The sequence below is a fragment of the Ursus arctos genome, unplaced genomic scaffold (genome assembly GCF_023065955.2).
Source record: "Ursus arctos isolate Adak ecotype North America unplaced genomic scaffold, UrsArc2.0 scaffold_26, whole genome shotgun sequence".
NCBI lineage: Eukaryota > Metazoa > Chordata > Mammalia > Carnivora > Ursidae > Ursus > Ursus arctos.
In genome coordinates this window covers 40,985,812-41,005,667 of record NW_026622941.1, presented here as the reverse complement: position 1 = coordinate 41,005,667, position 19,856 = coordinate 40,985,812, and the positions used below count along the sequence as shown (strand labels likewise).

The window sequence follows — 19,856 nt, the reverse complement described above, 5'->3', positions numbered from 1 at the left end:
GTCATGTGAACTAAGCACACGTGAAAGTTCTGGCGTGGCCGGGTGTCCAGAGCGGCACAGGGAATGGCTCATCAGGGATGAGAGAAAGAACGAAGTGGTGCCCATACGGCTCTAGAAAGTGAGAGGACAGTGGTTCCTGACCCTTCCCATCCCTTGCTTCTACCTTTCTTGAGATCCATAGAGACTCTTAGGAAACTCTGAGGTAGCCGGGTATTCTTTTCATTAACTTTTTCTTTTGCGTTGTTTTTTTGGGGAGAGTTTCTGTTATTTGCAACCAAAGAGCTCTGACAAAGGTAATATTCTTAGACCTAACAGGAAGGGAGTGCACCTCTCCTCATCTGCACTTAGTGCCCCGTACAGGTGTCTCTCTCATCGGGCTATAAAGGTGACATAAGGTAGAAAGTTGCCTTATATCGAGTGGGACTGCTGGGTTAGAAGGTATGGCCCGACCTGTGATATGAAGTGTTAAATAGCTTTAAAACAGATTCCAATCATTTAAAAAAATGTACACAATATTTGGATGCATTAAAAGTCAAAGGTCTAAAATTAGAGGGTAACCATGGCACCCTACTTCTCTGTATTGTTCTTATAATTCATGGGCATTGTTCGGGTCTGGGGAGAGACTCTGACCAAAGTGAGATGATGCTGACAAAGAAGCATCTAGAAAGCATGAGCAACCACAAAAGAATTGTGGCTAGTTAGCATGGGTTAAAAAAACAAAAGAAAAGAAAAAAACAACCACCAAGGAAGGACATACCGAATTAAAAATGTAGAAAAGAAACCGGGTGGATTCTGTATTGTCAAGACTCCAGAATGAAAGCCACTGGGTAAAAACTATCGAGTTTTAATTTTAAGGAATTTTTAGTCAGTGTGAGGCTGGATGTTCCTTTATCAGGGATAATGTGGAAGGAATTCCTACACTGAGAGGCAAGTTGGATGAGGTAATAATGACCTTTTTCATCTGCTTACCATCTGACAGTTTGCAAAGCACATTCCCATTTGATCCTCCCCATAATTAGGAAATAGCAGAGGAAATATTTTACATGAGGAAAGCTGCCTACATGGGAGAGAGAGCTGGGCCTTCAAGTTGGGTCTTTTGAACTTAAAGTCATGGTCCTTTCCACCATATTACACCGACTTTCTAGAGACAGATGATGAGTTAGAGCTCTTCCGATGGTAAGAATCTATCAGTAGGGAGGACTCGACTCCACAGGGGTCCCATGGAGGCTGTCTCAGTGTCTCCACGGCCTCATCTGCCACAGCAGACGGCACACCACGACAAGAATGAATCAGTCCATTTATCTGCTTACTCCCCTTGAAGTTCTAGGTCTGTAGGGGGTATTTGGTACAGACGGCTGACTACTTAGACCAATTTTAACAGACACTACAGCTGCGATGGGAACACGATCACGTGCTGGGCCATTTACCATTCAGCAATGCTCCTGTGGATCCGGGACACGGAGGTCTCAATATCGATCGGGTGGTATCGTAAGCCTCTCAGCTCCAGCGTTTCGTCCAGAGCTCCCACCACATATAATGCATCGTGACGCTCTGACACAAAGAAAAAGAGAAATCTGGTTCATCGGACATAATGAGCGCAATACAATGTTGGAGTGAAGAGTGCCAGGGCAGACTGCCTGCCACGTCACTTGACCCCACCACTCACCAGCTGTGTGACTTTGAGCCAATTACTTAAGTCTCTGAGTCCTGCTTCCCCTCTGTGAGACAGGGAGAATACTAAATGGCTGCTGTATCAAATGAGATAATACGAGTAAGGGAGTTAATATGATGCCTGGTACACTGTAAGTGCTAAAAAAAAAATTAGCAATGATGATTACTATTATTACTATTTCTACGTCCTAGGAATTGTGTCCAGTGCTGGGAAGATGACAAAACACGATTCCCACTCTGAAGACATTTACCGTCTAGTGGGGGAGACGGACACACAACAGGTGCTCCACTGTGACGTGGTAAGCCCCGTGCTACGCGTGCGCACGAGGTGTGTGTGAAGCGAGCAGAGGACACCCCCTGCGCTCAGCTCAAGGGTTCAGAGAAGGAAAAGCCGAAACCAGGCTGAGCTTTTACGGATAAATAGGAATTAGCCAGATAACAGCTGGGGGAGGGGTGGAGCAGGGAGAGAGGATTTGAGAGGGAGAAGAAATGAGCATGTGTTGTTATTCCTAGACATCTGCAAGGGGTCCAGATATAAGGAGTAGGATTACAGAATATGGAGAGACTAGTCCCGGTTATCAATAGGCTTGTAATCCAGCTAGAACATGGCAGAAATATTTTTTTTGTCTTAAGTGCAGGCACACACCACATACATAAAGCTACATTCCTGTTTTATGTCTATATAGATACTGCATTTTGAAGAAAGAGATGATTTTGCTAGGTCTACTGAGTACAATATTTTCAGGAAAGGGTAAATTTCTGAAACACTGAGCAAAACAAAGTGCTAGAAGCTGTTGGAGAGAGAAGGATGAGAAGGTCTAGAAGATTCCCACCATATAAGAAGACCTCATAAAAACTAGAATAACAAACACGACTGAAACACAGTAGTTAATCTCACATCATTTCCACAAGCCACTGCCCAGGTAGGAAACTGAGAGGCTCAGTGCTCGCTCGAGGTCACAAAGCAAATGGCAGAGGTAGGCTTCAAAACCAGGGCACCTGGTGAGGAATACCTCCCTCTTCCCCAGTACGTTATCCTGTCTCCCCTTGAAACGTGGAGAAACTATGGACGCTGGTCACTATGGAACAACGTAAGCTGCTTAGGAGGAATGACTTTGCTCTAATTCAGACCTTTAAAGCCCGGGGAGTTATTTGCATGTGTTCTTGAAGTGATGATACAGCTTGTGTTGAGCATTTTAACACGGCGATTAACGCCATGAGGAAGGAAAGCTGACGGCAGGCGGCAGTGAAGCCATGACAGCCAACCGAGCAGCGGGTAATGCGGGGACTGCTCACACCAGAGCCTTGCCAACCAGTCTCGTATCGAACGTGAGATGCCGAAGGGACAGAGCGCGTCAGCAAGAGGGCTCCTCCACACCGATCCCCTGCTCTCAGGGATCAGGGTTGTTTCTCCTAAATCCAAAATGGGGTGCAGGAGTAGAAGAGCTACAAGATGAAACAGCCGTCCTAGGGCTCGTGCAGCGGCTGGAGTCAGCCAGGGGCACGGTCGGCATCAGGCACGTCGCCGTGACTGTCGGCTGTGCTCACCCACAGTTCAGAGATGCCGACGTGGTACCCTGGGTACCCGCATCCTACGTACTCCTCATGGGGCATCTTGCTTCAAATGAATATAAATTCACGTACGGGTTCCAGAATCACAGAAGGGAATAATTAAATACACACACTTGACAACACAAAGGCAGGCTGAGGAAGGCGAGCCAGAGCTACCGGCTGAAAAGGCAGGCTGAAGGGGGGCGTGCTGGTGAGGAAGCTACCTCCGGTGGCCGCTGTGAGCTCAGTCCGGCGGACGAAACCAAGGTACCCCGTCCGAGCCCAGAGCGTCTGGGCAGCATCTCCAAAGCTGAGGCGAGTGTTGAAATGATCAGCTTGAAGAGTCTCACTGTCATAGATGGTGTAATAGCCACTGGCTGTGTGGGGACTGTTCACCCAAATCTACAACAAGAAAAGGGCACTGGTCACATTTCAGCAGGGACGGAAGTATATCAACGCAAGTCTCTTTGGACGGATTAGTATTGTTTTAAATTCTCATTGTTACAGTAACAACATCACAACAATAAAGGCAGCTGACATTTACCAAGTGTTTCCCACGTGCTAGACAGAGGGGTAAGGGCTTTATATGCCTTATCCCCATCAGTCCTGACACAGGCGACAGTACAGTTCTGTCCTAGTTATTCCCACTTTACAGATGACAAACCAAGGAGTTAAGTAACTCATCTACGATGCAGAAACTAGGAGACCCACACCCACGCCTGCGGAGCTGCAGAGCCCATGCTCTCAACCACCACGCTACAGCGCCTCCCTGGCTCATTTCCCAGCCTCCTCCAGAGCCCGCGGATGCATCGGGGGATCATTTCTGTGCTTCTGCGCCAGCATTTAAGGCCCTCAGGAAAACGCTACGGGGTGTCTGAATTCGCACTGTAAACACAGCAATAGCCAATACTGGTAATGACACTAGTGTTTATTGAGAACTCATTATGTGACGGGCACTGTTCCACGGGCATTACAGATACGGGTATTAATGTAGTTAACTGTCGCACAATTTCATTAGGTGAAATTAGGTGGGTGCAATTATTATTTATGGATGAAAAAACTTAGGCCCAGAGAAAGTAAGTAACTTGCTCGGTAGTTAGAGGCTGGGAAGTGGCAGAGCACAGGTCATCTGGCTCCTGCACCTGCAATGCTCCTCCTGGTAAACTACGGGGTGAAACATCAGTGCCCCTCAACTACTTGAGGGAAGAAAAAGTAAGTCTTTTAAAAAATCTTTTAAAAAATATCTTGATACTAACACAAAGATGGACACATTTTAGAATAGAATAAAAAATTTCCATGAATTTTAAAGTATTTGTGGCTCCTTTCAGTTCCACCCCTTACTAGGTGGGAACAGGTAGGATTTGCCCATTTTCCTTTTCAGCTAAAGGAATGTCAGTGAACAAATCTGGGACTAGTTTTAACCTGGGTGCCAAAATGTTCCCTCCATCCTGGTCTCAATCTCTTTTTAGTCTTGAACCTTACAAAAAAAGATTAAAACCCTCTCTTTTTTAAAAATTTGACAGAGAGAGAGAGCACAAGCAGGGGGAGCGGCAGGCAGAGGGAGAGGGAGAAGGAGGCTCCCCTGCTGAGCAGGGAACCCGATGCGGGGCTCGATCCCCGGACCCTGGGATCAATACCTGAGCAGAAGGCAGATGCTTAACTGACTGAGCCACCCAGGTGCCCCAGATTAAAACTCTTTAAAAAGATGATAATTCACGATGAGGGAAAAGCTAAATCCACAGTTTCACTGTCTTCTTGAATGTGAACCCTAAAGTCTTACTTTTCAGAGTAAAAATAAAAATTATACATACCTCTCCAAGATGAGAGTCTCCAACAGGCCCTTTGGTCTCGGGATTAACAATAACCACTTTCACTCCAGGTAAAATCTGAGCATCAAAGGGAAAACACAAAGACTCAATCAACTCTAATGACCCCTGGGTGTGCAGTCACCCGCCACCCCTCCTTTGGTCAGGCGAGCGAGGGCGCAAAGGCAGGCGCTAACTGATGTGGTGCTCCCGGGACTGTCTTCAGTGGGGACCAGAGGTCTAATAAGATCCATCCTCAAAAATAAACCAGGGAACCAACCAGTCTAACCTTCCCTTCAAAGGGATGAGAAACTGCAGCCCAGAACCAAAACAGTAAGAATCTGTAATGTGACCGCCCTTTCTCGTGATCTGTCCTGTTCACTGGAGTGACGGCAGGAAAACCCCTTAAAGCAGAAAGGGCAGCAGGAGGGATCCCGTGAGAGGCTCCGCTCCCGTCTTCAGCGAGAGCTAGTGAGAGGAACGTGAAGAGTAAGAGAGGACGGTGGCAGCTTTGCAGAGAATGGGTTCTGCCCCGGGGTCATGAAAGACATCACGCGCTCGGGATCTCCCTCAGGAGAGAAAAGGAAGAACAGGTGCTGGCCGTGAGCACAGCTCACCGCTTCTCTGGTTACCCGTGTTCTGTCCCTTAAACCTAATTTTCCAGCTTGCGTTTCTAGAGTTTGAGGTTAGCTGAGAAGCGCTACAACGATTATCTAGGCTCCTACATCTAAGACCTCAAGGAAGGAAGAGACAAGACCGTTCACACTGGTCGGGGTCAGGCACTGCGTGAAAGCTTCTGAGGCGCCCGACCACGAGCTGAGGCAGCCAGGGAGCTGACAACGTGGTAAGAAGATCAACCCAACTCCACTTCAAAGAGTTTAAACGGAAGAGAGAAGTTGGACTAAGTGTCCCCTGGACTTGATCTGCTGCTTGACAGGTTAGGCAGGATCCCCTTTTTTCTTTATAATTTCCCCCTCTGCCTTTCAGAATTACTAGAAAGAATTCTGAGGCATCACTGCTATCTCTTCAAAAGAATGAGAAACTCGCTAGCTTATGATGTTCTCGCACCCTCAGTAAATGTTCAAAACCGCCGCAGACTACGGTTGTGTCCCTCCGAAGTTCGTACGTTCTGTGTCATCTACCTAAATCCCCGCTATGATGGCATGAGGGGCTGGGGCCTTCCACCACGTGAGAATACAGCGATAGGACGGCCATCCGTGGACCAAAAATCCTCCACCAGAATCTGCTGCCGCCATGACCCTGGACTTCCCAGCCCCAGAACCGTGAGAAGGAAGCATCGCTTATTTATAAGCCGCACGATCTGTGGCATCTGTGACAGCAGCCCCAAGGGACTGAGACAGTAACTGTGTCTCTGCCTGAACATTTTTTTTTTTTAAAGATTTTATTGATTTATTCAACAGAGATAGAGACAGCCAGCGAGAGCGGGAACACAAGCAGGGGGAGTGGGAGAGGAAGAAGCAGGCTCCCAGCGGAGGAGCCTGATGTGGGGCTCGATCCCATAACGCCGGGATCACGCCCTGAGCCGAAGGCAGACGCTTAACCGCTGTGCCACCCAGGCGCCCCTGTGCTTGAACATTTTAAAGCCTCGTCTAGTCTAAGAAATCTTACCCCATAGACACACACTCTGTGTATCCGCAGTCCCTTCCCCGTTTTGATTTCTCTTTCAGCTTTAAACACATGCATGCCTTCCCTCATCTTCAACCCCACCTCCCCACTACCACCCTATTTTTCTCCTTGTAACGTTTATAAAGAGAGAATTGGCTCTAAGAGCTGTTCACCTCTCCATCTTGAATATAATGAACACTGAATTTTGCTGACTTGTCAAGAAAGAATAATGTGTCAGTTGGATTTTTAAAAAGAATCTGTGGAAATTAAGAAGGTTCAAATCTACAATTCTTCTTATCTATGTACCCCAATGAATTTAAAAGTATTAGCTAAGGTGAAATTATTGAATTATCTCCAGATTTCAATGAAGGCTTGCCTTGGATACTAATACGTTACATGGCTTCAAGTTTCTTTAAAAGGAACCATTTAAAAAAGAATGAATGAATGAATGAATAAATAAACACGAACCATTTCCCCAGGCAGACCAACTTCCAATGGTTAATAGACAAATTACCTTTCCAGACTCTGAGAGGAGCAAACTCTGGGGGGCACCCCGTTCCACGAGACGAACCCTGCAGAAGAACGATATTTACTATATACATCTATACGTATATGTACGTATATTCGAAAAACAGGCAGCACCGCATCTACGATAGCTGTATACTGCCCTCCTGAGACCTTTAGTTTGTCTCTCCTTCTCATGCTAGAGCAGAGTTTCTCGAACTTGGCACTACTGACATTTTGGGTCAGATAATGTTCATTTACAATTTTTGATGAGGAGCTCTATCCTGTGCACTGTAGGCTGTTATGCAACATCCCAGGCCTCTACCCACTAGATGTCAGTAACAACCCTCTTGTTGTGACAAGCAAAACCGTCTATGGACACTGTCAAACGTCCTCTGGAGGGCAAATTCTCCCCAGGCTGAGAACCACTGCGCTAGAGAGAGGCTCTAGCTGTGCAGGCTGGGTCGGTGCCACGGGGCACATCGGGGAACGCAGCTAAAGTCGGTGGGACCTGGGCAAAGGTCCCAGAGCCCGGCCAGGCGCTCACCTTGGGACAAGCTAAAACTCCCCTGTAAGCCGATGAGGAGGAGGGCTTTTATTCCTGGGGTTTAGATAAAGTCTTGTTTCAAAAACCCTACTCTGCCTCATTCATCTTGTCTGTTCCATCTTTTATTTTTAAACTCCCAGAGGAAAGAGTCTATCCATTTTAGTTCACTTTATATCAAATGTCACAAAATATTTTTACATAGGCAGGAACTAAGTATTACATTTTAATATTAAAGAACAGCACAGCAACTCTGAGAATTGGAGCTTTCTTCTCATAAACATAAATCTTATCAGGTGTTATTAGAAACAAATTCCTTCCTTCTTCCCCTCCCTCCCTGGAAGATACAAACAAAAGGAATGAGGGAGAGTGCCAGCTTTCTTGGGGCTCAGCATTTTTTATGCTTCGAACCTCAAATCGGGAGAGAGCATAATAAATCCGCTGTACCTGTCATGTCTCAAGGACTTTAGGTCCACGTACACAGTAGTCGGGTCAGGCCCTGAGGTTCCCTAAAGAAAAAGAAATCAACGCATTGTTTATTTAAAATTTAAATGAATTGTATTTCCGTATTTCACATTCGCAAATCAAGACATAGATAATTTAGCCATATACATGAGAAATCCAAACTCCATTCTGAAATCTCCCCCTCTCTTCAACCAGGTGAGGCAGGGTTGCAGTCACACGCTGAAAGAGACTCACGGCCTCGTGTTTCTTTCCCTCCCTCCCCTGGGAGAGTAGGCCGGGGGCCTAGTCACAGGGGCTGAATCAGCCCTGAAAGGTTCCCGGGCTCAGGAGGGTTCTCGTCCCTGGGCTCAAGGCACAGATGAGACAGGCCAGCCTCCACAGGATCTTCAAAACCGACCCTGGCCTAAGCGGACAGCAAGGAGCCTGTGACGGGGCTCCAAGGTTACATCATCACGATGCTGCCTGAACGTCCCTTGCACTTGCCCATGGTCACAGCAGCCCTGAAAGTACCCACCCATGCGTGCCGTCTTCTTTTCCTCTCTCTCCTGCCCATGCCTACATTTACTGCGTTTAGCCTCCAAGCTACCAAAAATCAGACTTAGTTCTTTTCTGTTATTTAGCCACCAACAATAACATGGCAAAGTTGCCATCTGGCGGAAGAAAAGAATACAGGCTTATTTGTGCTTCCTTTGTTTAAAAAAAAAAAAAGACAGAAAAACAGAAGGTAAGATATTAATAAAATTCAAATAGGACTCAAAAATCTTGATTCATCATCATGTACCACTAAACTACTAGGGTAAACATTTAAACTGGGGCTCAACTGCTGGGCGTGGCTCCAAGCGCGTGCGCCTAGTAACTCAGTGATTCCACAGAATGACCCTGCAAAGAACAATTTTATTATCTTCGTCCTACAGGTGAGCAGAATGAGGCATGGTGAAATCCAAATGAAAAGCCCGCAGTCCCAGAGCAAGTAAGCGGAACCGGGCTCGTGCCGGGCTGCCGGGCTTTGAAGGCTCTGCTGTGGAGTGCCACACACTTCGCTTCCATTCATCATCAAGCAAGATTTCACGACAGTCACCTGTAAACATATCGCTACATTGACTCTTGATCCAAAAGTGGTGCTGACAGCCCGAGGGGACAGCCCGATGTCTTTGAAGAGCTTGGAGAAGGACTGCTGGAGGGCAATGCGGGGTCGCTCCTCGGCCACAACCACACACGTCCGGATGCAGGAGAGGTTGATTCCTCTGGTCTGTAAGACAGCAACGGCACGAGAGCTGAAGTCAGTAGGAACACAAACAGAACTGAATAGGTAGGGCCACTGTTCTAGCTCTTTGGTCGGGAAGAGCCAAGGAACTGTGTATTCTCATCTCAAACACCCAGGGAAAAGACTAAAGTTTTCAGAAATACCAAGGCATTCCACTAACATTACTACCCACTGGTAAATCTGCTCGTTCTCTATTTCTTTCCTCTTTAATCTAAAAATCTCAGATTCTTCAGTGATCCATTTTTATACCTCCCCAACTTCTGTACTTTAGATGTCTTTCTATTTCAAAATGGAGAAAGGGACTGAGAGAAAAATCTAGCACTCTAGAGATCGAATCTCATCTCTTTTTATCCTCTTAGGATTATAATTCTCTATTTTTATTTATTTATTCTTATTTAAATTCAATTAACATATAGTGTATTATTGGTTTCAGAGGTAGAGGTCAGTGATCATCACTCTTATATAACACCCAGTGCTCATTACGTCACGTGCCCTCCTTACTTTTCCTCACCCAGTTACCACCCCCCAGCAACCTTCAGTTTGTTTCCTATGATTAAGGTTTGTCTCCCACTCTGATTTCATCTTGTTTTATTTTTCCCTCCCTTCCCCTGTGCTCCTCTGTTTTGTTTCTTAAATTCCACATAATTCTCTATTAAAGAAAATCAGTGTCTTCTGTGTCTCTCATACGCCAGTCAGATACGTCATTCCTGGATACACACAGGAATGAGCTACCCTCATCTTTGGGGCACTCGCCAATTTCCACTACTCCGAGGCTGCAAATTTTTTTGGAAAAAAATTCTCCTGGAGGTCATGGTTCTCTTTCATCTTTCCATGAAGTCATTTCCATTCAGCCTCCTGACTAGTTTCACCTTCCTCTCCACAAAGTAAGACTCAGATTAAACTCTGAAAGAGCGCATTAAATTAGAAAGTGGAAGAAACAAAATTCCTGAGGTTTACAAAATGCTGACTGGCTAGAAAAAAGCAGACAGTTATGCCTGTCAGGCCCTACTCAGGGATCTTCATGCCTGGCCCGTGTCTTCCAAACCCCTCGGGACAGGCTACTTGTATAGTTGCCGCTTACCTTTAGCACCTCCACTTGGTTTCCAAGCCCTTTGGTGCAGAGCTCCATTACTGAATAGGAGCAGAAAGTGTCCCTTATTTTGTACTGGTTGACAGTGGAGAGCCAGAGGAAAAGGTTGTTTTCTAGCTCCATAGGAGGAATTAAGATGGACTGGTGACCCGAATAGACACTGCAATGAAGAAAGGCGACAGACGGTGTTATCAATTCATCCTAGACACCGGGATGTTTTAGAACAGCACCCATTCAACAGATGCTTACCGCACGTGAAGGGCAATGTAAGGTCATAGGAGATATAAAGGTCTAAACATCGGCCTTGCTCCTGTCCAACTCACAAGACACAAGAACTAGAATACAGCAGACTGTGTGGTATCTGAGATGTGAAGATCATAAAATCAAGATTGCAAAAGAAGGAGCAAGTCATTCAAATTAGGAAAGCTAGGGTGGGGGAGGCGGGTGTTTCACTGAGGTGTCACTTGAGCCTGGGCTTAAAGAATGAGCAGGAATTTGACAGTGGCTGGAGGAAATGGGGTGGTGGTCGAGAGCATTCCAGGCAGAGGAACAGCATATGCAAAGGAAAAGAAACGTAGAAGTATACGGTGTGTTTAAAGTCAGAAATAGCACCCTAGTATGAAATCCTATAGCACAGGATGCATGGGGGAGTGGTGAGAAATGAGGCCAGAAAGGTTGGGGCCAAACTGTAAAAGAGCGTAATTATCGTCTGAAGGAGTTTAAGGCTTTACCAGCAGGCAGTTTAGGCTTTAAGCTGGGGCGAGCCCAGCACCATGGAGAGGGACTGGAGACACACAGACACTGGCGAATCCCGACAGTGCAGCCAGGATAAAAAGAAAGGAATGACAGAGTCACACTTTATCGGTATAGTCCATAGCCATGAATCTTCAACTTCTGAAACCCAAGTATAGATCAGAATCATGAGGAGCCCCAGAGTCCTGTATTTAAAAAGTACTGGAATTGTGACTGCCATCTCTGGAGATCTAAGTTTTAGTAAGTCTGGGGAAGGCCCATTAATTTGCTTTTTTAAAGACCTCGAGGTGGTTCTTACGTACAGACAGGTTTAGGAACACCTGAGCCACAAAGGACATGACACTTAAATGGACATGAGATATACAGATATAGAAGTTGACGATAATGCTCAAGTTCCCGGTTTGGGCCCCTAAGGTGAATGGTCCCATCCTAACAAAGATGAGGACACACAAGGAGAATGCTGAGTTGTAGGTGTCAGTGAAGCAGTCATGGGGATGTCTACCAGGGAGGTGAAAATGCAGGGCTGAGAGAAGGTTCCCTGGGAGGAGTGGGGATCTGCCATTCCATAAGACACAATCTGGACAGGACAGGCATGCCACTTTCCAGCCACATGCTGTCATCTAATCTCATTATACTCCTTCCTGCCAAACCTAGGGGGTACGTTCTGGCTGTCAAACCCTGACATATTTCACCCAAGTATCATCCTTCTACTTGGCTCGGCTTCTAAAATAAGGATTACAGGATGGAGCAGAGAGCAAGTAATAAGATCAGTCACTTTTTGTATGAGGCATAAAACTAACGGATAAGAAAAAAACAAAAACTAAACAAAACTAAATGAACTTAAGAGATACATTGTATGTACAAATTCTGGAAACATCAGCATTTTATTGAAACATTACCAAATTAAGGGAGCAAAAGGAAGGATGAGATGGTTATAGCCCCAAAGACATCCCCACTCATTCTGTTTCTTTGCTTTTCCATTCCTACCTGCAGAGACACCAGAGTGCAAAGCCAAGTCCACAGTAAGGGTCAAGGCAGATGGCGATCTGCCGAGAAGAATACAACTCACACTGGAGCTTGATGGCTCTACAAAGAGCATTGACTGCAGAGTGGGACATCTGGAAAGTAGGGAACATGGAACAGGATGGAACTGGCATCCCCACAGGCAGAAAAAGCTCTAATGATAGTTTTGAAAAGTTTCAAATTCCCCCAAACTCCTCGAAATGATGTCTATTTTTCATTGTTTCAAAAAGTCTAAGTCAGGAGTGCCTGGGTGGCTTAGTCAGGTAAGCATCCGACTTTTGGTTTTGGCTCGGGTCATGATCTTAGGGTCGTGAGATCGAGCCCTGTGTCAGCTCCACCCTCAGTGGGGAGTCTGCTTGAGATTCTGTCTCTCCCTCTGCCCCTCCCCACCCTCTAAAATAAATAAATAAATCTTAAAAAAAAAAACTACCTGAGACTAACATAAGGTCATATATTTTTGTTCCTTAGTTAATACTGAGACTAACATAAGGTCATATATTTTTGTTCCTTAGTTAATACTGAGTTCTATGAAATATGAATCTATGGTTTCTTACTGGCTTTAACTGTGACTCTTATTATCTATTAGCTTCTAGGCCAGGTTCAGAATACTTCATAACACAAATTCCTTGGGATAACTTATTCCGGAAGAGCCAATGCTTTTATTTAAATATAGCAGGGACCTTTGATCCTCCGCCTACTGGTCTCTGGTACAACCAGTTGGCTTCTACATCTGAAGTCCCTGGGGCAGTGGTCATCTCTATTTTTTGCAGACCTGGCATTTCACCAACATCCAGAGAGAGTCACTATCTCCAGCCCACTCTACCTTCACTCCTGTCAGCATGCCAGTTGTGGAGACACTAAAATCAAGATACGCCAACATCTCAGGAGTGGGCGGTTTATACAGCTGAGGTAACCTTTTCCTGGGTAAATCATCTGCAATGAAAAAAAAAACAACCCTGTTATCAATCAGACACATTGGAACATGAAAATCATTGCTCTTCAACTGGTTTGCTAAGGCTTTGCTATGGACAAATACGGCTCCCGGGATTTGCTGAAGCTTAGGCTTCTCCTATTTAACCAAACAGCTCACGTATGTCACTCCTAGAAGTGGGCTGGGGATAAGCACACCACTGGGAAATATAAACGAAGCACACCTACATCAGGTGAATGTGTTCACTAGAAGGTTAGTGAGGGGTAGTGTAACACGGTGTTCAAACCCAGCTCTGCCATTTACCATCAAAGTGACTTCGGAATTATTTAACCTCTTTGTGTCTGTTTCCTTATCTCTAAAATGGGAAAAAGACCTACCCTCACAGGACTGATAGAGAGTTAATTCACATAAAGCACTTTTAAAACAACTCAAAAAGCTCAAAAAGCCTTAGTTGTTATCATGCTGGTTCCAAGTTAAAGTTCATTATTTACAGTTTAGTACATGCGCTATCACTCACGGACAGCTTTAGAAGTTGTTTTTCTCCAAGTTAACACGGTAGATTTTTAAGAATGAAAACTTAGAATTAGGGATTATTTTCCTTTGCTTGTTTATTTATATACCCTCTCCCTTCCTTCCAAATTTGCTTCGTTTAAGTATGTCAAAACCAAGGATATCAAGGATGTCTCTGGGCCCAACCATGCCTCATTAATGACTTCTGTGGCTTACTGCATCAAGACACAATTCTGACTCTGACTTTTAAATCTCTATATTGTTGGGCACCCATCTTTGGTCAAACCAAAGACTTTATCTATCACTTTCAACCCGCTTTTGTATAGGGTAGGGTCACTCCTGTTCCTACAGAAACCTTTGTGTTGTCTGTATCACAACCCCAGTTCAGGTCTTCCTGAAATGTCAGTGAGTCCAATAACCACAGTGGGTCTACCTGCATCCTTAGCACCAAAACAGTCCATTTGTGCCATAGGCAACCGTGCTTCCGTCCTTCAGCAACAAACGTAAAAAACTCTAGCTCAGCATCTGGCACACAACCACCACAAATACCTGCCATCCCTGAATTTAAACCCTGAGTTGGACAGACACCATGTGGTCCTTATTGAAAACAGGGAGAAAGGAAAGGAATGGTGAAGAGGCTGGGAATGGAGCCAAATCGACTGGGTTTGAATTTTAGTTCTGCTGCTTATTTAACCTCCTTAAGCCTCAGTCTTCCTATCTGTAAAATAAGGATAAAAGCACACCCATCCAGTACAGTTGGTGTGAGGATAAAATCAGGTAACAGATGTTAGATGACTGGCGTATAGCAAGGGCTCAATAAAAGATGTTATTACTATGATTATGTGCGAGGTGCTTTAGATCATGTCATTTAATCTTCATAGCTCCACGAAGTGGTTATTGCAACTCCCACTTTACGGACAGTTTTGCCCGGTTAGTAGGGATACACGGAGAGTAACAGAGTGTCAGGATTTAAATATCATCTACCTGACTCCAAAACCCACTCTCTTCCCTCTACTACCATTCTCCAGGCGGCCCCACGTCTTATTCCGTGCTTTTTTAGCACGGATACCACCTAAATTCATGTACTTTATGGTTTTTAAAGTACATTCCTAATATGCTGCACTTGATATTCTCAAAAAATATGTGAGTCAGGTAAGGGTAGGTAGCATTTTAGGAAAAGGTACTCTCAGAGAATATTATATAGCAAATAATTAGTCAAGCTTGAACTAGAATCAGGTCTTCTGACTCCTAGTTCAATGCTGCTTTAACTAGATCACATCTGGAAGTCAAGGATCAGATCGTCTCGAGATTTTATATGGCCTTACGTGTACATGGTTATATTCTGCATAAAACCTAGCCACTGTTCAAGGATGCCAAAAGTAAGAGCAAGACACTTTTTCATTTCAAGAGCTCTTAGCAGACTGTGATCTGCATCTTTGGGTCTGGCTGTTGCAGCATCCAGTCCTTTGGTAACACAAGCGAACTGGAGAGGAACTTTTGCCTCTGTCTTAGCAGGTGGGATGTGTTGCAACCAAAGAGTCGTATAAACATCTTTGGCATGAGAATCTAGGTCTCAGGGAGTGAGTGTTCTTGCTCCTTCAACAGCTCTGGAGAAATCTCCCTTTCACCTGTGTCAATGATAGTTGGCCAGGTTTTCACGTCCACGGCTGCTGCTGCCTCTCGGGACCTCAGTAGCCTCATTAGGGTCTGTGTGGTGAGAATGCAGGCTGCTTTGCTGACCTAGAAAACAAATGGACAGAAATAAGCACCAGGAAGCTTAGTCCCCATGTGGCCCCACAGGCTCTGGCTGCTGCTAAAAGCAACTCCTACCAGACTAAAAGCACACCATACTGGATAGGACAGTATTCGATTTTCAGAGAACACACAATAGTACAATGGATGCTGGTGTTTCCCCTACATTTGTCCTTCTGGGACCGTGTGACATTGAACTGTCTCAGAAGGATGGACCTGTTTACAACACGAGTTATTGTTTACAACAGAGCTTCTCAAATATTTCATAGTTATAACCTTGGTGTGGATGCCAACATCTTCTGATTTCATGAAGACCCCGATAAAGTAAAAATGTGGATTTTGTATTGCTCGGGAATGGGAGGAATCAGACGATCATCGCTGCAGGAGCTGCCACAGTCTAGTGCATGGACTAGGCCTAGAACATATCCTGAACTTGAGGGATGCGGAGCTGTCACGGAAACTAAGCTCTCCTTATCCATGGAAACTTATACACGGAAATGCAAAGTGACCAACTTCCCCTTAACTGTCAACAGAAGGAAACTCCCCTCCCTGCTGCTCTGGCCTACTTTGCAGAATGTAAAGAGGGCATTTTGCTGAGCTGAACTTTGTAATAAAATCATCTATGGTGAACACGGCTTTTATACTGCAGGCTCTAGTTGCTGACAGATCATCGGTTCTGAGAGAAACAAATGTTACACAAATTAGAATTCTGCCTCTTTGCTGTAACATGAATTAGGATATGATGCAATACAGATTTATGTTACTTCCTTCAATTCTCATAACCTTGAGAAACTTCTGTCACTTCCAGGGCAAGATCTAGATACCTTTTAATACTATACCAAGAGAATTTATAAAACTAACCAAAATAAAAATGACCAACACTGGGGAGAATTCAGTTTGGCATGTCAAATTATCTTGGCTACTATGCAGAAAAAATAAGAACATTTTTTAAGAAGGGAGATTAAAAAAAAAAAGTTTTAGGGAGAATTACTAATGACAGCTTCACCTCCTCAATGTTCATGGTAAAAACACAATTCTGTACCTCACCAATAATCACTTTCCCACATTCCCTCACTGAAAAATGCTAGTCATCTTGGTCAGATAAATGAAAAGGAGGTGGTTTTCAGGAGACAGATTTCACTTCCCAACTCAACAAAACCGGAAATTTAGTAAGGATCCTGAGCTGTCTGACTCTGAATTTTATGAGATGAGGACAAGGAAAATATACCCAGTACTTACATCAACAATCATGCGGACAGTGGGCAATGTGGCCGCAAGGTTCTGAGCATGAGGAGGTCGGACCGTGACAGGTATGCACCCCGCATACAGGCAACCATAGAACGCAGCTATTAACTCGATGCCTGCAAGACAGAGTCATTTAGCTGCCCATTATCACTGAGAAACTAAAAGGCAGATCTTCTAGAGCCAGTTTATTAAATCACATGCCAGTCTATTGAGATCATAATTCAACATAGATAACAGCAGAAGAAATTTTTTAAATCAAGAAAGAATTGAGCATAAAGAAGGAAGCTTATAGAACAACTTAAAAAATATAGAGAAGCCAAGAATGAATAACAAGAAAGGAAGTCAGAAGTAAAGAAAACTCTTGAGAGACACCTAAGGAAGGTATTTTGAAATCATTACTTGATATTGCTTAGGAGAAGTAACTGCAGAAATTAGGTCTTGTAACTTAGGCAATGAAAGAACGGGGAAAGGAGGGATGAGGAACACAGGAGCTTTAAAAAAAATATTTAGAAGGCTGCTGTGTGACTCAATTTGAAGAAGACTCCCCACTATCAGGACATGGAGAGTGGCCTCCTCAGGAAGTGCTCTGGTCCATCACCATGTCATTCGCTGGTGGATGGAAGATAATCTCACAGGAACACCAGAGGAGGGATTCTTTTACCAGATGACCCTTTAAGAAATCTTAGTATCAGTGTACATAAAACAGCATAGTGAGAGTCACAGAACAAAATGAACTAAGGGGGATAAAAGACCAGAGAAAGCCAGAGGTATGAGTAGGTAATGTGACAGAAGAATAAAGAACCAAACAACTCAAATATTTCACCTAACATTTTGAATATTTACACCAAAGTGTCATCAGATAATTCCGAGTCCCTCTTACTGTGAAAAGAACATTTTTAATTTAAATGAGAGCATGGAAGATGAAAGCAGCAATAACGAAGACTACACATCAATCAGGATATAAAGAATGCAAAGTCAAAGAGTTCACACGCAATATTCTTTAGGAACTGGGTGAAATGGTCCCATTCCTGAACATTCCTAGAAACAAAGCACCTCTTTTGAGGGTTTCCAAAAGTCAGAAAGTCTTTACTTAATTCATTCGATATTTACCATAGCACCAGGAACTATGCTAGACAGTGGGAATACAAGAGTAAATACAACAGACACCGTCCCAGCAGAGCCATGGCGCTGCCCAACACCAGGGCGTGAAGCTCGGTTCTTACCTTAGCCCTGGTGCCTGGGGCTCTCAGAGCTGGGAAGCGCACAGCCTACATGGGCAAAGATGGCGGCCCTCACTTCCTGTCCTCTCATACTCTGTAGTCTGGTAACGGAGCTTGAGTCTAGTTTACCAACCCAACACCTACCAGGTGGATAGAGCAACACCACGTTGTCTCCTGCATTTAGATGCCCCTTATCACCAAGAACTGACGCGATCCTCTCTGCTCGCTTATGAAGCTGAAGGCAACTGGCTGTGCACACAGTAGTTCCCTTTATACAGAAGAAAAGATAAGTGCGTGAAAACTCAGGAAATAAAATAGGGACAAGTACAGCCAATTCAACGTTATATCGGAAAGGCTTGTGCCTTGGTAGATTCTCTTTAGCAAGTTATCAATTCCAGTGAAAATCCCTGGTACCGAAAGACATGTGGTATTCCTTTTCTTTTTCAATGTCTGAAGTTACTCAGAGAATATCAACATTAACTTAAATCAAACATACATATTTATAGTCTTTCTTGTTTAAGACAGCTTCAAAAATACATAGGAATTTTTTATTTAAATGAGGAAGTACGAGTGGAAGGAAAATAAAGGGAATAAAAGTAGCGTGAGGACAGGAGTGAGGTCAGGACAGTCACTGTTGGCCGTGTGGCCATGTGCCTCGTATGCATTTGCTGAGTGTAACACAAATTTGGCTCTGAGTTTTCTAACAGCAAAGATGTAAACAAAACAGTACCAGCCAGAGTCCACTAGCTAATAATAAAGATTAGCAGCTCAGAAGACAGCCAACTATTCCTGATCCTGAGAATAATCCCCTGCGTGTCTTCATCAATTCCTGAGTGTCAAACCAAGTTTCACTGAGCTGGGCTTTTTGAAACCCTTTTGTGTGTAAAATAAACCACACAAATATGAAAGTGCTTAAAATATGAATGTACTGCATAATGGAAAATTACAAAGCAAGCTTCCGCAGAAGAACCAGCATGGCATGAAAAACACCACTACCAGCAGCACAAAAAGCACCCCCAGGGGTCCCCCTGGTCTAGTCTCATCCTTTCTTTCCCTCCATACGTCACTGCTACTTTGACTTTTTAATCTTAATCACGGATTTCCTTTTCCTTATAATGTTACCACCTGTGAAAGATTTGATTTTATAGAAATGTAACTGTACAGTATATACTTGTGTTTTGCTTCTTTCTCTCGACATTAACAGTCATCTCTGCTGCAGGGCACGGGTGTAGTTCTCAATTTGGTGCTGCGTAGTATTTAACCGTACAAACGACGATTTATTCATCCATTCTGCTGCTGATGGACAGTATCGTTCTTGTACATGTATCCTCATGCATAAACACATGAGTTTTGGCAGAGGGCAGACCTAGAGATGGAATTATGGGGTCACCGTGTATGCCTGTCTCCAACTTCACTAAATAACACCGAATTATTCTCTGCCTATTGTGCTAATACCACCCTATCTTAATTATTGTAACGCTATAACTCAAAACGTCTCACAAGAAAAACAAGTTTTACTGAGCTGTTTTAAAAATAATTTTTTTTTTTTTAAAGATTTTATTTATTTATTTGACAGAGATAGAGACAGCCAGCGAGAGAGGGAACACAAGCAGGGGGAGCGGGAGAGGAAGAAGCAGGCTCATAGCTGAAGAGCCCGATGTGGGGCTCGATCCCATAACGCCGGGATCACGCCCTGAGCCGAAGGCAGGCGCTTAACCGCTGTGCCACCCAGGCGCCCCTAAAAATAATTTTTAAGTTTCATTAATATAAAATAGTACATGTTCAATATGGAAAATAGAGACAAATAAAATATAAGTCAGATGTAAGCACTATCAACATTTTGCTATTTTCCTGGTTTTTAAAAAAATGAGTCTATATTATATATAAATTCACACGTGACAA

General features: G+C 44.2%; 1 protein-coding gene across 13 annotated transcripts in view; it reads right to left on the bottom strand.

Moving 5' to 3' along the window:
- DIP2B (disco interacting protein 2 homolog B) overlaps positions 1-19,856 on the bottom strand; it is a 213,597-nt gene that overhangs the window by 4,317 nt on the left and 189,424 nt on the right. For all 13 annotated transcript variants that reach the window (XM_026501889.4, XM_048216776.2, XM_026501888.4 and 10 more), the window contains 12 exons: positions 18,099-18,222; positions 16,729-16,850; positions 15,366-15,477; positions 13,120-13,229; positions 12,261-12,391; positions 10,512-10,680; positions 9,245-9,415; positions 8,149-8,210; positions 7,168-7,225; positions 5,034-5,108; positions 3,447-3,624; positions 1,428-1,551 (listed from right to left, as the gene is read on the bottom strand). In XM_026501889.4, the coding sequence (XP_026357674.1) occupies positions 1,428-1,551; positions 3,447-3,624; positions 5,034-5,108; positions 7,168-7,225; positions 8,149-8,210; positions 9,245-9,415; positions 10,512-10,680; positions 12,261-12,391; positions 13,120-13,229; positions 15,366-15,477; positions 16,729-16,850; positions 18,099-18,222 (1,436 nt within the window). The remainder of the gene's footprint in view (positions 1-1,427; positions 1,552-3,446; positions 3,625-5,033; positions 5,109-7,167; positions 7,226-8,148; positions 8,211-9,244; positions 9,416-10,511; positions 10,681-12,260; positions 12,392-13,119; positions 13,230-15,365; positions 15,478-16,728; positions 16,851-18,098; positions 18,223-19,856) is intronic.